The sequence below is a fragment of the Elephas maximus genome, chromosome 19 (genome assembly GCF_024166365.1).
Source record: "Elephas maximus indicus isolate mEleMax1 chromosome 19, mEleMax1 primary haplotype, whole genome shotgun sequence".
NCBI classification, from domain to species: Eukaryota; Metazoa; Chordata; class Mammalia; order Proboscidea; family Elephantidae; genus Elephas; species Elephas maximus.
Genome location: NC_064837.1, coordinates 35,414,138 through 35,430,586, shown reverse-complemented (window position 1 = coordinate 35,430,586; position 16,449 = coordinate 35,414,138). Strand labels below are relative to the sequence as shown.

At 45.5% G+C, this 16,449-nt stretch overlaps 1 protein-coding gene and 1 non-coding gene across 4 annotated transcripts in view; both read right to left on the bottom strand.

The window, feature by feature from the left end:
- The window catches only part of TEX14 (testis expressed 14, intercellular bridge forming factor), an 88,230-nt gene that overhangs the window by 43,495 nt on the left and 28,286 nt on the right, over nucleotides 1-16,449 (bottom strand). For all 3 annotated transcript variants that reach the window (XM_049858946.1, XM_049858944.1, XM_049858945.1), the window contains exons 3-8: nucleotides 10,109-10,223; nucleotides 8,384-8,549; nucleotides 7,099-7,235; nucleotides 2,627-2,708; nucleotides 1,609-1,739; nucleotides 391-504 (exon numbers count right to left, since the gene is read on the bottom strand). In XM_049858946.1, the coding sequence (XP_049714903.1) occupies nucleotides 391-504; nucleotides 1,609-1,739; nucleotides 2,627-2,708; nucleotides 7,099-7,235; nucleotides 8,384-8,549; nucleotides 10,109-10,223 (745 nt within the window). The remainder of the gene's footprint in view (nucleotides 1-390; nucleotides 505-1,608; nucleotides 1,740-2,626; nucleotides 2,709-7,098; nucleotides 7,236-8,383; nucleotides 8,550-10,108; nucleotides 10,224-16,449) is intronic.
- Nucleotides 10,771-10,987, bottom strand: LOC126063421 (small nucleolar RNA U3). The gene has a single exon (XR_007514361.1). It is a non-coding gene; the product is annotated as a small nucleolar RNA U3 (small nucleolar RNA).

Sequence of the window (16,449 nt, the reverse complement as noted above, 5' to 3'; positions counted from 1 at the left end):
GCCTGGCTCTATGCAAAGAGGCAGCCACATGCTGCCCTAGATGGGCCAGGGCAGAAAATAGGACAGGCCTCAGGGGCTGCAGCAGGAGAGCCAGAATGGGTCTGGCTGCCTGGACCACCCAGAGCCAAAGGTTATGGGAAGTCAATCAGCTGACAGCACTGAGCCTCTCAGCACCACCACCCCCTTTCCTCAAGCTATCCATTAATTCCTCTTTCTCTTTCTTGGCAGCCCTGGGAAGTCACGTCAGCTGATTCCACCAGTCAGGAAATGTGAGGCTGAGGGAGGCTGGTGCTCCCCATCCCGGGCAGCCCTGGCACACCCCTGAGCCTACATCTCTAAGGAGACCTCGGCCTGTCATGGCCAGTCCAGCCTCCTGCATCTCCTTCTCACCTGCTGTGCTCCTGCTCCGCAATGAGCAGGTCGGCTAGTCGCAGCCTGCTGCAGTGCGCGTGGGTGGGGAGATTCAGCTCCTTCACTGTGACCCTGCTCCCGTTCCACACCAGGCTACAGGGTGGGTGAGAAGAAGGGGTGTCCAGAGAAGGAGAAGTCATGTTTCTGCGGAATCTGAGAATCCCTGTGGGCACCATTGAGCCCTCCCTCCCCCAGGAACTAAAGCGCTCCTGGTGAACTTAGATGCAGGTGATAGGAAGTCTCTGCAGGATTTAAGGCGGGGAGTGACTTGATCAGGTTTGAATTTTAGAAAGACAATGGTACCACTAGTATGGGTAGAATGCATAGGCCAGTTAAGAGGCCAGTCTGGGTGAGGGATTGTGAAGACCTGGGCAAAGGTGACAGCAGTAGGACATAGATGAGGGGGCCTGGTGACAAGGGCAAAGGCCAAGAGCAGTAGGACAGAGATGAGGGGGCCTGGTGACAAATCTGTGGCACGGGCAGGAAAACAAAGCCTGTCTGCAGGGGATAGAAGGCCTCAGGAGTCTGGCAAAGGTCTATTCTAAAGCTTTAGAAGCATTTTTCCTTTAAGCAGGGAAGAAGGCTCCAGGTTCAAGGAGGCTGAGAGACCTTGGCCAACACAGCTCCCACGGCCTGTAGAGGCTGAGCCTTGGGACAGAGGACAACCCAGGGAGTTCTGTCACAGCCAACTGCTGCCATTGCTGCCTCTGCTGGATTTGGCTGGTGAGAGGTGTAGCTGATGCCTGTTTCAGCTGCTACAAGGGACTCAATACCTGAGTTAGAGTCAAGACATTAAGCTGCCTCTAATTCTGTAACAAGGAGGGAGGGTAAAATACTGTAATAAGTTATCCTTCAGAGATGCAATTCTCAGTTGGGGGTGATTTTGTCCCCCAGAAAACACTTGGCAATATAAGGAGACATTTTTGGTTGTCACAACTGGGGGTGAGGGATGCTAACGGCATCTAGTGGGTAGATGCCAGGGATGCTGCTAAACATCCTACAGTGCACAGGACAGCCTCCCACTACAAAGAACTATCCAGCCCAAGATGTCAATAGTGTTGAGGTTGAGAAACCCCAATCTACACAGGTTTTTAAGTGTTTCCTTGTATTTGGGAAGAAGCCCTCCACACATAAGGAAGCCAGAGCAGCCCCTCTTCCCATGACCAGACCAGGCCTCAACGGGCCAGCTCTGCTTACTTGGTCATGACCATGTAGGGGCCAGTGGAGAAGGAGAAGGCAGGCTCGTCGTCAGCCTGAATCACTTCTTTTTCTCCAATTACTGGAAGAGAGCCCAGATACGCCAGCTGCTTCCCTCCTGTAACATAAAACTGAAACCAAAGCACAGCCTCAAATTATGGGGAGAAAAGAGGAAAAGCAAAATATCTCCAGAATCTTATAAGCCAGCTAAAAATAATGAGAGCTGCTATTTACCAGCTTACTGAATACTCCTAAAAAAAAACTAACCTAGGCACTAGATATTATTCTTTAATTTAATATGATCTTTAAACTTTTGAGAAGCCCTGCAAGGTTATAACACACTTTCCCTTTTACTGAGGAGAAAACAGAGGCTCACAGAAGAGGCCGGTTACCTGCCTGAGGCACCATGGCTGGACGGAGGTGCCTGTGTGCAACCAAAGCCTGCATTCCCTCCACACACTGCCACTCCTGCTGCCCTGGCTGCCTCTGCACCAATACAGCCTGGGGAGTGGGGGCTGAGTTGTCAGCAAACATCTCTCACCACCCAGCAACAGCCTCTTTCTGGGATGGACAGAACTAAGGATCCACAAGACACCATCTGCCCTCAAAACAATTCTCAGTTTAAACACTAACTTCTTTAAAAGCATTTCAACAGTGCTCATAGCCTGCAGGAGGGCAAGGTCAGTCAGGGAGCGGACAACAGGGTGGGCACAGCCCTCTGCTGCTCTCTTAGGGAAAAGAATGTCTGGGACATTCACTAAGAATTAAAGGATCATTTTCTAAAACCCCCAAATTTAGCCCAGGCCATTCAAAGGATTCCTTCCAGGATTTTCACCATTTTCCAATAAGGACAGGAACACCAGGAATACTTTTCCCCAAAAGGTGCAAGGAAAAAAAAAAAAAAACCACATCAGTGAGAATAAGGAGGGAAGAGTCGGATAAAGGTGAGGATGGGGCCAGGTCCAGGCTGAATCTCCAATCGGCCCTGCAACACAAGCCATCGGTGACAACCTCTTACCTTCCCAAAGCCAAAGCTGTAGATATTTTGGGCAGACACAACTCCAGCTTTAAGCAGTCGGTTAGGAGAGCCAGTAGGATTTCTAGAAATGTTTGAAAGAGGGGGGAAAAAAAGTAAGGATTAATTTAACACTCATATCCAGAGGAACAATGCTGAACCAAGTTTTCAGAATGTGTAGTCTTTTTTTTTCTTTTTTTTAAAGTTTTTATTGTGCTTTAAGTGAAAGTTTACAAATCGAGTCAGTCTCTCATACAAAAATTTATATACACCTTGCTATATACTCTTAGTTGCTCTCCCTCTAATGAGACAGCACACTCCTTCCCTCCACTCTCTATTTTCGTGTCCATTTGGCCAGCTTCTGATCCCCTCTGCCCTTCCATCTTCCCTCCAAACAGGAGCTGCCCACATAGTCTCATGTGTCTACTTGATCCAAGAAGCTCATTCTTCACCAGTATCATTTTCTATCCCATAGTCCAGTTCAATCCCTGTCTGAAGAGTTGGCTTTGGGAATGGTTCCTGTCTTCAGCTAAAAGAAGGTCTGGGGACCAGGACCTCTGGGGTCCTTCTAGTCTCAGTCAGACCATTAAGTATGGTCTTTTTATGAGAATTTGGGGTCTGCGTCTCACTGCTCTCCTGCTCCCTCAGGGGTTCTCTGTTGTGTTCCCTGTCAGGGCAGTCATCGGTTGTAGCCGGGCACCATCTAGTTCTTCTGGTCTCAGGCTGATGTAGTCTCTGGTTTATGTGGCCCTTTCTGTCTCTTGGGCTCATAATTACCTGTGTCTTTGGTGTTCGTTACAGAACGTGTAATTAGTTTTGTCTTTACTACTTGACTTCTTATCCAAGAACTATATATAGATGCGGTCTGTCAATTTGTCATATTGTAATGGTTTGTGTGTAGCTGTAATGCTGGAAGCTTTCCTACCAGTATTTCAGATTCCAACAGGGTCACCCATGGTAGACAGGTTTCAGTGAAGCTTCCAAACTAAGACAGACTAGGAAGAAAGGCCTGGCAATCTGTTTCTGAAAAATTAGGCAATGAAAACCCTATGAATAACGACAAAATTGTTTCTGAATTAGTTTTAGAGGATGAGTTCCCTAGACTGGAAGGCACTCAAAGTACACCATGGCTGCAAAAAACGGACTTGAGTATACCAATGACCTTGGAAGTAGTGCAGACCAGGCAACGTTTGGTTCTGTTGTACACGGGGTACCCATGAGTCAGAGCCAACTCAATAGCAATTAACAACAACATAGATGGGGTAATAGCCAGTCTCTCAGGGGGCCCCCAGTGATTCTCACCTCCTGGTATTCATGCCCTTGTGTAGCCCCTCTCACACTGGAAAGGGGTAAACCCTATAAACCCAATAGGATGCTGCTGAAGCGATGGAGTGTGACTTTTGAGGGTAGGTCCATTACAGCTTTTGCCCCAATCTCTCTCAGATCACTTGTTTCAGAAGAGCCAGCTGCCATGCTGTGAAGATACTCAAGCAGCCCTATGGAGAGGCCCAACATCCAGTACCAATTTGCCAGCCATGTAAGTGAGCCATCTTGGAACTGGATCCTTCAGCCCTAGGCGAGCCTTCAGATAACTCCAGCCCCAACCAACATCTTGATTGCAACTTCACGTGAGACCCTGATCCAGAAGCACCCAGCTAAGTCACTCGCACTTTCCCGACTCACAGACATTGCATGAGATATAAATGTTTATTGTCGTTTAAAGCTGCTAAGTTTGGGTGTGATTTGTAATGCAGCAACAGTTAACTAATACAGATAATCTGAGTTGGAAAGAATCATAACACTCATCTTGTCCAACTTTCTCATTCTACAGATGAGAAGAATGGGGCCCAGAGAGGGAAACCTGCTGACCTTAGGTCACAGTGTAGCAGCAGGGACTAGACCCTGATGCTTCTCATTCTGGCCACCGCTCTTCCCACATACCACGCTCAAACCACCTCGGGGCCCCATTAACTAAAAAACGAAAAACCAAGCACACTGCCATCCAGTCAATTCCGACTCATAGTGACCCTATGCGACAGAATAGAACTGCCCCATAGAGTTTCCAAGGAGCGCCTGGTTGATTCAAATTGCCAGTCTTTTGGTTAGCAGCTGTATCACTTAACCACTACACCACCAGGGTTTCCCCAGTAACTAAAGGTGCCTTGAAATGAGTGCTATGCCTTGTATTTCTTTGGCTCCCAGCACCTAGCACAGTGCCATGCACGCAGGAGGTGCTAAGTTAGTGCCTGCTGACTGAGTAGCTTCAGCTCAGACTGAAGGAAAAAACTGCTGCTGCTGGAGCCCCTTTCTCTTCCCTGGCAAATGGCAAAGGAGCTGCGGTCATAGTACATACCAGCCCCACCCAAACCAGCTTCTGAGCCCCGGGTTCCCAGTGTTCATGATCCAATGTGAACGCTTTGCTTCTGCTTTTGAGAGACCTGTCTCCTTGGCCACTCATCGGGGCCTGGCTGTCAGCACCACACTGTTTAAGTGAAGGCTCCCAGTCTGGACTGAGGTAGGGGAACCGTACATCCCACTTTACACCCGGTATGCTGCATTGTTATCAACAGTACCCCCTTCACTCTCAAAACTGCCCAGTGTAGAGGCTGAGTTATATGGTCACAGATCTGAGTGGATAAACTGTAACAGAAAGGCCCGCTTTTACACCAAACGCTCAATGCTTCTCATTCTGGCCACTGCTCTTCCCACATACCACGCTCAAACCACCAGGGGGGGTCCCAGTAACTAAAAAACCAAAAACCAAACACACTGCCATCCAGTCAATTCCGACTCACAGTGGCCCTACCGGACAGAACAGAACTGCCCCATAGTTTCCAAGGAGTGCCTGGTTGATTCAAACTGCCAACTCTAGAAACGAAGTCTAATGGTTAGGCCTCTAAGAGATAGGAGACAGTGGACTGTTTCCTGCCCAGGGGAGGAGACTTTGAGCTGGGATTGGGAGTGGGGCCCTCGGCAGCAGCAGAACAGGGGCTAACACTGACAAGGGGTCCCCTCAACAGTGTGTGTGTGGCCCCCAGGGAAGTGGAGGTTCTGTTTAAGCAAAGGAGCCAGCTCTTCTCCCACAGTGACCTGGACAGCAACTGCAGCTCAGACCAACATTTCTTGCTCTCTTCCCTAAGTTCTCAGTCCATGTCTACATAACTCTTCCAGCTGGAGGGGACGAAAAAAGGATGCTAGTTATCTACAACCTTAAGACCTTCCGTTCTCTGAATTCAGTGCTTTTATTTTCTTTTCCCCAACCAGGCTCTTTGTAAACACACACCTGTAAAGGATCTTATGTGACACAGTGCCACTCAAGGTCTCAAAGGCCAATTCTTATTTCAAGGGCAAGGGTATTTCTACTTTCTTTTCCTGTAAGCATTGCATGGTCCAACACCTCAGTAAGAATAATGTTTCGACCAGTTCTAAAATAGACATCACCCCTAGATAAGTAACTAAAATTTTAAAAGTTTATCAGCACTTAGATTTGGGTTTTCCTTCCCAGCTGGCTCACGTGTTTGCTCTCCTCCTATGAGTTCCCACCACCCACCAGGCAGCTGAGGTCGGGGGTGGGGGGCTGGGCCAGGCAGGGCCTCCAAGACCAGATGCAGGGTTCCAGCGTTCATCCTAACAGCCGGGGGTGGTGGGGTGGCTATCCAGTGTTTTTGGCAAAGAGTAGCAGGCCCTGATTTCTATTCTTAAAAGGCTGCTCTGGATGCTGGTGGAGAACCCAGCACTTTGGCAGGAGTAACAGCAAGGAAGCAGTTAAGAGTAACGAGTCCACAGGGAATGATTAACACGTCTCCCCAAAGAAAGCCAGCAACATCCAGGTCACCCGAGGAAAACCAGGACTCAGTCTGCATGGAAGGACAGGACTAGCAGCCAAATGGGAGGAACCTGTGACAGCATGACAAGTCCGGCCACTATGGTTACACAAAGAGGGCTATAAGAGAAAATAAAAGGCTTCTCCACATAACAACTGCAGAGTTTAAAATAACTGCCCCACTTCCTGATCATGGAGAGAATGCTGGGGCCCACCACCTACAGCTGTGATGGGGTAGGGGGCTAGCGGGGAGTCTCTTACACCAGCTTAAAATAGCCGGAGGAACTGTAAATAGAGCTCTTGTGGCCTTTTGCAACCACAGTAAGAAAGGAACACAGTTTGAAACTGCAACCAGCATTCAGTCAAATGGAAGCCGTCCCTACACCCTCTGTATGAGGCTCTTCACCACTTGTTTAGAGGTTTTTTGGGAAATGACAAAAAAGCCAGCTGGCTGCTAGGCTCCTCCTCTGCTGACTTTGGGGTGGTACCCACCCCGTTTACCCAGATCTTGGGGGGCTGGTGGGGAGACGACCAAAGGCGCTCCACTGGCCCTCCTTTACCAGTGGCCACATCCCGTCAGCCAGATGCTGAGAGGACCCATGAGAAACACTGGGTGAAGCAGAAACCCCACTCTGCTTGAGGCAGCACTCACCCTTGCTTGAGGCTCCCAAACCGGGGTGGGCTGCTGATGAGCCGCTGGGGGGAGTCGATCTTCCTCAGAAGGTCACAGGAGAAGCCCCGGATGATGGCCTGCATGTGCACGGCACAGCGCTGCATGAACTCCACCATCTGTAACACACCACAGCCGCTCTGTGCTGGCCACAGCACCTGGCACCCCAGACTTCGATGATACCCCACCCTTCAATGGCACCCAGGCTTTAATGGTACCCAGCCTTCAATGGCACCCAGCCTTTGATGATAACCCAGCCTTCAATGGTACCCCACCTTCAATGGCACCCAGCCTTCAATGATACCCCAGGCTTCAATGGCACCCAGCCTTCAGTGGCACCTGACTTTCAATGATAACCCAGCCTTCAATGATACCCCAGGCTTCAGCAGCACCCAGCTTTCAATGATAACCCAGCCTTCAACGGCACCAAGCCTTCAATGGCACCCGGCCTTCAATGATACCCCAGGCTTCAAATGGCACCCAGCCTTCAATGGCACCCAGCCTTCAATAGCACTCAGCCTTCAATGGCAACAGAGGAGGCTTGGGTGTGAAGATGAATGGTCCGAGGAGCTGGGACCCTGACATGGTAATCTTTGGAAAGGGAGGAACCCAGGTGATTTTCTAAAGGTATAAAATGATTTGGGAGAGAGGATTTGGCAATCATTTCCTCCAACTCCATCGTTCGACAGATGAGGAAACTGAAGCTGAGAGGGGTGAAGTGACTTGTCCAGAGCCTGAAAGCTGATGAGCAGGAGAAACAGAGGAAGGGACGGGAAGGAACTCGCCCTCCTCCCCTTCTCCGCATGTGCCTGGCACTGTGCAGACCCTTTGCACCTTACATTTGTTGTTATTTACTCCTCATGACAACATGTCACACCTGCTGGCCTGTGGCTTCAGGCAAGTGACTTAATGTTTCTAGGTCTCCGTTTCCCCATCCGTGAAGCAGTACCTACCTGAGAGGGTTGCTGAGAGAATTAAATGAGTTAATACATAAATAGCGTTTAGGACAACGTCCAAAGTACAGTAATGCTAGTTAAGGGTCAGACAAAATGACAGTTGTTCTCCCTCCACGTGGAACAGATGACTTGAATGCTCACGAGACTTGCCTGAGGCTTTACGGCTGGTTAACAGGCTTCCACCCAGGCCTGTGTGTCCAAAGCCAAGGCCATGACAAGCCCTGCACTGTCCCAGGACCAACCCCTGCTCTCGGGCTCCTGACTCACCCAGTGCTCTCCCTCAGGGTATGGCTGCACAGTGGCCTCCTTACCTCAGGGCTGCGCTCCTTCCCAGCTGCCAATGCCCAGGCCTGAGGGCTTCGGCCCTTCTCATCGTGGAGTCTCAAGTCACCTCCCGCATCCAGCAGTTTGCTGAGGATCCACTGATTGCCTGAAAATGCTGCTGCATGGACGGGGGTGCTCCCGTCAAAGCAGCGGCTGTGGGGTAACGATGAGTGTCAATGGCAATGCTCCCCTTCCACCAAGGGAGATTCAATGGGCAACACAGGGCCCCCTTGCCTCAGAGGGTACACTTTAGTGATGAGGATTATAAACACCATTTGTCAGGCTCCTGATCTATGCCCTTTTCCATCTTCACCTCAATCCTTCAAGGTAATATCATTTCCCGTTTTAGGGAAAAGGAAACAGAAGGGCAAAACAGACACAGGTACGAGTCTGGCTCCAGGTCCAGGCTCTTTCCCCACCACCCGACACTGGCTGCACTGAGATGATTTCTTCACGCCAACAATGCCCTGGGTCAGCTTGCCAAGCACAGCTTAATCAGGTAGCTCTCTCTCCTGAAAGAAAGTCTTTGTCCCCCAAATCCTATAGTAGACGCCCACACAATCTTGGCCTGATCAAATGACCTGATCAAGGATCTAGAACTCCAAAACATTTAACCAAAGCCAATAAAGTATCTCAGAGGCATGAAGGAACTGCCTTTCTCATGTCCAGATACAGTGAGGCTGTGACATGGGTCCGTGGTTTCCAAACCTGGCTACACACTGGAATCACCTGGGAAGATTTCTCTCTTTAATGGAAAGAGAAATAAATACAAATAGGAGGAGAAGAAAGGCCATATTCATGTATGTATATGTATGTGTATATATATGTGTACGTCTTTTTACATGCATAAAAACATGCTATATAAACTGTTCTGCATCAAATTTTTTTCATTTAACAAGTTTTCTCCCCCTAAGCAAGTAATCTTACAATCAAAAAGAAAAAAAAAAAAATCTTCCAACATCAGTTTTTTTTTTTTTTAGGTAAACACATTAAACAGGGCCTCCTCACGTAAGATGGGAAGCTATTTCATGATTTATGAGTGTTCATATTCTGGTATTCCTGTGAAAATCAGCTGGAATCAATGTAAGCTCTCAAAACCCCAGTTTCTTGTCTGTTAAATGAGAACTGTAAAAATTGCTGCCCTCCCCTACGTGTCGTGGAGGTATTGGTAGGGCCAAGTGAAGTAGTGCCTGGACAGGCCCCACGAAAAACACAAGTGATAACACAAAGAGAAGAGCCGCTCATGGATAGCTGATTCATTATGTTCTGTATTCAAATTTGGACCAACTGTTAAACTCGGATTCTTTAAAACCACAACTATGAGAACCAGGCAAAAGTCATATATAAACTGGTGAAGAACTCACTTGTGGGGCATATTAAAGTGCTTAAGCTGAGTACATATTCCAGTTATAACCCAGGGATGGAAATATGCAAACAGGGCTGTTGATAACTAATTCCACTTACTTGTTTCATTAAAAAAAAAAAAAAACCTCACTAAAACTGCTTCAAAAATTATTTAAAAAAAAATAGCAGTTAAAATTATGTTTCAAAGACTAACATTTTTACAAAAATATTTCAAAATTTCAGACTATTTCATTGATATAAATTAGCAAAAATTAAAAAAAATTTTTTTTGTCAGAATTTGTTTCTTAATATGCCAACTCATCTTAAAAGTCTGCTCATTTTCTAGATACTGATGTTACTGTACTTACTGATTTGGGTCTGATCCATAATCCACCAGAACATCAACTAATTTCGTAAGACCTAGTAATGCAGCAATGAATAGTGCCGTCTGGCCTAGGGAGTTAACTGCATCGACATAAATTCCTACAAAGCAAATACAACAGTAAATGCAAACATCAGTAATTTTCCTAATGGGATTAGAAAAAAATCACATTAGGGGAATTTTTTTTTTTAATTCATACTGGACTTTTGTGGTATCACTATTTCAAACTTGTTTTTAAATGAGAATGTTTGCACCACCCAAGTAAAAAAACCATGAAAAGATCAAGCCTGTTACCGTCGAGTCGAAACAGAGCTCTAGCCTAAAAAACACCTGGACGCCCTCCACCGGGAACAACAGACACCCCCCAAAAACTCCAAAGAGTTTAACACAAAACGTAGCGTTCTTTTTGTACTGAAAAAAGCCTCCCACAGAAAAAAAAAAAAGCTGTCCAAAAAACAGAACTGCAATAAGCAACCAAAACAGACCACCACAACATAGTCCCACTGGTGAAGCATACTGCCTAAACCTAGTAATAGCAAATCAAACCATACTATTTCTAGTTTCAAGCAATAGCAAACGATCTTCAACAATACATTACAAACAGCTTCCCAACCTAATATCTTCAAAAAACTACAATCATAAACGAAAACCACTCAGACTGCGTTCTCTCCCTCTTACTCTCCCCGAAGGAAGAGAAGAACGATCATCAATAGCAAATGGCAGTTGCAGCGAAGCAACACCAAGAGCCAGCTTCACGCTCAGGAGAGAACGCTGCGCCTCCTCCTCGTGGTTTTCGGTGCTCTACACGATCAGAGAAACTTCTCTAGTAACGAACTATAGAAATGATCCCTGAAAGTATAGTCTTAAGAAAACCGCCGCTATCTCTCCGGAGAGGGAGAAAGTCAAACATATTTTGCTGATGGTGAGATTTTTTTAAGCGTACTACTTCTCCCAAATGCGTAACTATGTGTTCTCTAAAGTGATTATTTTAAATACAAAAGTTCGGCAGAGTATCTTGCATACTCTTTAAAAAGTTTCCAAAGACATTTCAAAATGTTATCTTAATTAACATATGGCTGGTAAACAGCCAATCACACGCCGCTTACTTCCAACCCCGCCCCGTACGCACTCAAATCGCGTCAGGTTTACGTAAATGCTGACGACTACACAGCGCGCCGGAGCGTCAGGAACGATCGCAGACAGTCCTGTTTGGACTCACAGTGGAAGCCGAAAGGTCTTTCCCTAGAAAAACCAAAGCGTGGATGCGGAAAGCGACAATACGAAGCCGGAAATTCTTACATTTGTATAGCGCTCCAGGTTTCACTGTAGGGTTAAACCACCACAAGGACAAAACTTTTCTACATAGTTTACAGGGCCCTGCATGGTTTGCACCCTGCCGCTCCCCCTCACCCTCGCTGCCTCTCCAGCCTCATTTTGCACGGCAATCCCCCTCACTTCAACCACACTGACCTTACAGTTCCTTAATACTCGCCAATGCTCCCTTCTGCCACAAGGGCTTTGTCAGGAATGCTCCCCTCACCCCGCTTCGCAAACTTAATTTCAATTCATCTGTCCAAGTGTCACTGTCTCAGGTATTAAAAAAAAAAATCATGTTAAAAATAATAGAAATTGAAGTTTACCGAATATACGATTTGCCGATCGGGGTAACATTTCAACTAGAGTGTCAAAGCTGTTCCAAAGATGAGAACTTTTAAATCTTATTGGCACTGCCATGGAAAAAACCGGTGGGAACAGAACTGATAAATTTGTGGTCAGGAAAGATTTTCATACAGCACTGTTTTGAAGAACGAGTAAAATAAAATTACTGATTTATCCTAAACATAACTCCCAGTCTGACCTTTGACGTCTGTTTCCCGAAACTGACTGAATTCTTAAAAAAAGCAAAATCCCCAAAGCAAAAAGTCTTACTAGTTTATCTATACGACTGTTTGACTCAAAAGTGACTTTTAGGAACCGGTTTTTTCAAGGTTGAAAAGGACACGTGCAGGCAATGGCTTGTGTGATTATCCCAACTTTCGTGAAAGCCAGAAATCTGAATTTCAGGAGACTTTAAATGATTCTGTCACAAGGAACTCTTTCCTGACCTCCTCAACAGACCAAACACCCCTTCTGTGTGATTATTTGATTAACGCCTCCCTCTGCATGAGACTAAATTCCAGAAGAGCAGGGACTATAAGTGGTATTACGCACCACAAGAGCCCAAGCATCTAGCACTGAATGAATGAATGGAAGCAAAGGGATCCAGTGCACAGAACTGGGCTAGATGGGAGTTGTCAACACTTCAATGCCTGTTTTGAAACCACGTGTATAAATGAGTCACCGAAGATACATCAAACAGCCCAGAGTTGAGGATGGAGCCCTGAGGCTCACTATCACCTTAAGGGGCAAACTGAGGGGGGAAAGTCAAGAAGTAGAGAGAGAAGGAACCAGCAGAGGTTAAGGGAAAAACCTGGAACAAATGGGTCACAGTGACAAGGAAGGTAAGGATTTTAAAAAAAGAAGGATCAGTCAGAGAAATCTAGTTAGAAAAACTAATGTCCTCGGTTGAGAGCAGTGCTAACGGAGTACATATTTCTTACCGCTCAGGGACTGATTGCTGTGTTACTAGTATCCGTGGCATGTGTGTCTCCCTGAACTACCAAATTTATTTCCCTGTTTTCAGTGCCTAACACAGTACCTAGTACACTCATCTTCTACTTACCTGATACCAAAAAAGGAGCCCTGGTGGCAAAATGGTTAAGAGCTCAGGCTGCTCACCAAAAGGTCTGCAGTTCGAATCTACCAGCTCCTCCTTGGAAACCCTATGGGGCAGTTCTACTCTGTCCTATAGGGTCACTGAGTAGGAATGGACTCGACAGCACACAAACACACACACACACTGCACATATACCAAAAAAGATAAATAGAGCTTCCCGGCCTATAAGAGGAACTCATTAACTGGTGGATGAAGGAAATAAAAAATAAAAGTAAGCATTAACATGGACTGGATTGTGTCCCCCCAAAATATGTGTTGTAAATCCTAGCCCCTATACCTGTGATTACAATCCCATTTGGGAATATGTTTTATTTGTTATGTTAAAGAGGCAGTATTAGTGTAGGGTAGTTGTCTCTTAAACCAATCACTTTTGAGATATAAAAGCAGATTAAGCAAGCAAGTGCAGGGGCTGGGGGTAGATGCCATGCCACATGAAGATCATTAGGAACAGAGGAACTGAAGCTGAAGAGAGATAAATACTTCCTTTCCCCAGAACCCACCCACACACACACAAAATTAAACCCACTGCCGTTGAGTGGATTCTGACTCAGCAATCCTACGGAACAGAGTAGAGCTGCCCCATAGGGCTTCCGGAGCGGCTGGCTAGTGGATTCAAACTGAAAACCTTTTGATTAGCAGATGAGCCCTTAACCACTACTGCACCAGGGCCGACAGAGAGAGGGAAAGCCTTTCTCCAGAGCTGGTACCTAGCCCCCTAAACTATGAGAAAATACATTTGTGTTTGTTAAAGCCACCCCCTTGTGGTATTTCTGTTATAATAGCACTAGATAACCAAGACAATGGCCTATACCACCACCTTCTGCCTAAATTTTGCTACCATGATGTACATTTTATTTTTCTAGCTATCACAGGTATCAGGTATAGGAAGTACTGAGTGACCACTGCTTTCTTACTCAAAGAAATCGTGTTCTCTAAAATCACAGACTGTCTTAAACTTTGCTATTTGAAATTATATCAGTAAGAATTCATTCATGTTAAATCACATATGTGTAAAGCATTAGGAAATAATAAGAATGGACTACATAAATAAATAAAATTGGTTCTCTTCCTTGCTCACAAAATTCTCTTCCAAAGGTCATCTAACTTTGCTGGACTTTTAGAAAACTGAATACAGTAAAAGGGACTGCAAAGTATATGAAAACCCAGAAAGCTTCAGCCACACCAAGATGCCACCAACATTTTCAGCTGCACTTCTCTAGTACCCATAACAGAAAATGTGTCTTTGAGAATGTTAATCAAGTGCCCCAAACTTCCACACCCTAGACCAAGGCCTTCATCTGCCTCTGTGTTCCTGGAAAATACTTGAAACCTCCTGATTCTTTATCAATAACTAAAAACCAAAACCACTGCTGTCCAGTCAATTCCAACTCATGGCAATGCCATGTATTACAAAGTAGAACTGCTCCATGTGGTTTTCTTGGTGGTAATCTTTACAGAGGAGTTCCTAAGTGGTGCAAATGGTTAAGTGCTTGACTACTAGCAGAAAGGCTGGTAGTTCAAACCTACCCAGAGGTGCCTCAGAAGAAAGGCCTGGCAATCTGTTTCCAAAAGGTCAGAGCCTTGAAAATCCTATGGAGCAATTCTACTATGAAATACATGAGGTTGCCACGAGCTGGAATTGACTCTATGGCAACTAACAACAAAAACAATCTTTACATAAGCAGATCACCAGGCCTGTCTTCCTCGGTGCTGCTGGGTGGGTTTGAACTGCCAACCTTAAGTTCAGCAGCTAACTGCAAACTGTTTGCAGGACCCAAGGAAACCCTGGTGGCATGGTGGTTAAGTGCTGCAGCTGCTAACAAAAAGGTTGGCAGTTTGAATCCACCAGGTGCTCCTTGGAAACTCTGTGGGGCAGTTCTACTCTGTCCTATAGGGTCTCTAAGGGTCGGAATCGACTCAACGGCAATGGGTTTCTTTATGCTACCCAGAGACCTTTCTTAATCAGTGGAGAAAGTAAAAATGTGTCTGGCCATTCGTCACACTAGAATAATATAAAGCCAGCTCGGCGGAATGGACACAAAAAGAGAGAGCGGAGGGAAGGAGTGTGCTGTCACATTAGTGAGAGAGCAATTAGGAGTATATAGCAAGGTGTATATAATTTTTTGTTTATGAGGGACTAACTTGATTTGTAAACTTTCACTTAAAGTACAATAAAAATAAAAAAAAAGATAAAGCCAGCTCAGTGTTAACAGGAAACAATATTTCTCCCAAGGACACACTACAGATGTAAAGTGTCATAAACGCATACCTACCCCAAAATCAGAGTATCATGAACTTTGCTGTTTGAAATTATATGAGTAAGAATTTAACACCCCATTCTTGCCTGGGGGACTTAACTCATTTTGACACTGAGAAGCAGTCTTGATTTCCAGCACAGGTGAACAGCTTAAAATAAGGGGTTTCTCGACACATTTCCACATCTATCTTAATGTTTGTTGTTTCCAAGGAAATAGGACCATAGATGCACTTCGCAGTCCAAATTTGATGTTGACTGCTTTATACATAACCGTGCTTTGCTTCCGGTGGATCAAAACACTGTTTCGGGTAAATTTCATCTAGACTCCATCCTTTCCCAAAATTCTACTTTTCCTTTGTTTGGTGAGATGGTCCCTCAGTTCCTCTGGTCTCTTTCATCTCAATGAATCAAAAAACCTGACTTTGTTGCATTAAAAGTTGTTTCTGGTGGTCAGAGACCACTGGACGACCTTCGTGAACCATCTCTTGATATCATAAATTTACTTTGTAACACCTAAAGCTGCTTTCTCCTTACTGGCTGCTGGCCCCTTCAAACCTTCCTCCATCCCTAAGATAAATGACCACGTGTTGTGATGATAACAGTAACACGGCCCTGTATCTAGCACTGTCATGTGGTATTAAGTAATGTTTTCATCCCCTAAATCCTGTGCAAGATGGCAAGGGCATGTTACATCTTACATCTAACGGAATTTTCCTTGAACTTTTGTGGGGTCACCACAAGCATTTCCAGACCCACTGTTGAAGAAAGGGGGGTGGGGATGCATTAGCTGGGGACACTCGCAAACACATGGCCTGGACATAAAAACAGAAGAAAGGCTGGGCAGTGCTGACTTCCAAGAGAAGAACAAAAGGATATGAGTTTCAAGAAAGATCATCATCATTGTCATTATCGTCATCATATGTAAAATTGAAAATTTTAGTAGTCATATTAATAAAAATAAGCACAAAATTAATTTTAATAATATATTTTATTTAACCCAATATATCCAAAATATTGCCATTAAAACATGTAACCAGTATAAAAATATAAATGAGATATTTTATCTTCTTTCTTTTGAAATCTGGTGTATATTCTACATTTACAGCATATCTCAATTTGAACTAGTCACAGCTCAAATATGCGTAAGATCGGCAGATGAGGCTATTGTCTACCATACTGGACAGCACCACACTAGACTGCTTCCACGAAACTAGTGGGCATATCTGATGAAAATCTGCAGATGAAGTAAATGAAGCTGTGACATTAATGAGCCACCATCAACTGGGGCCTCAGA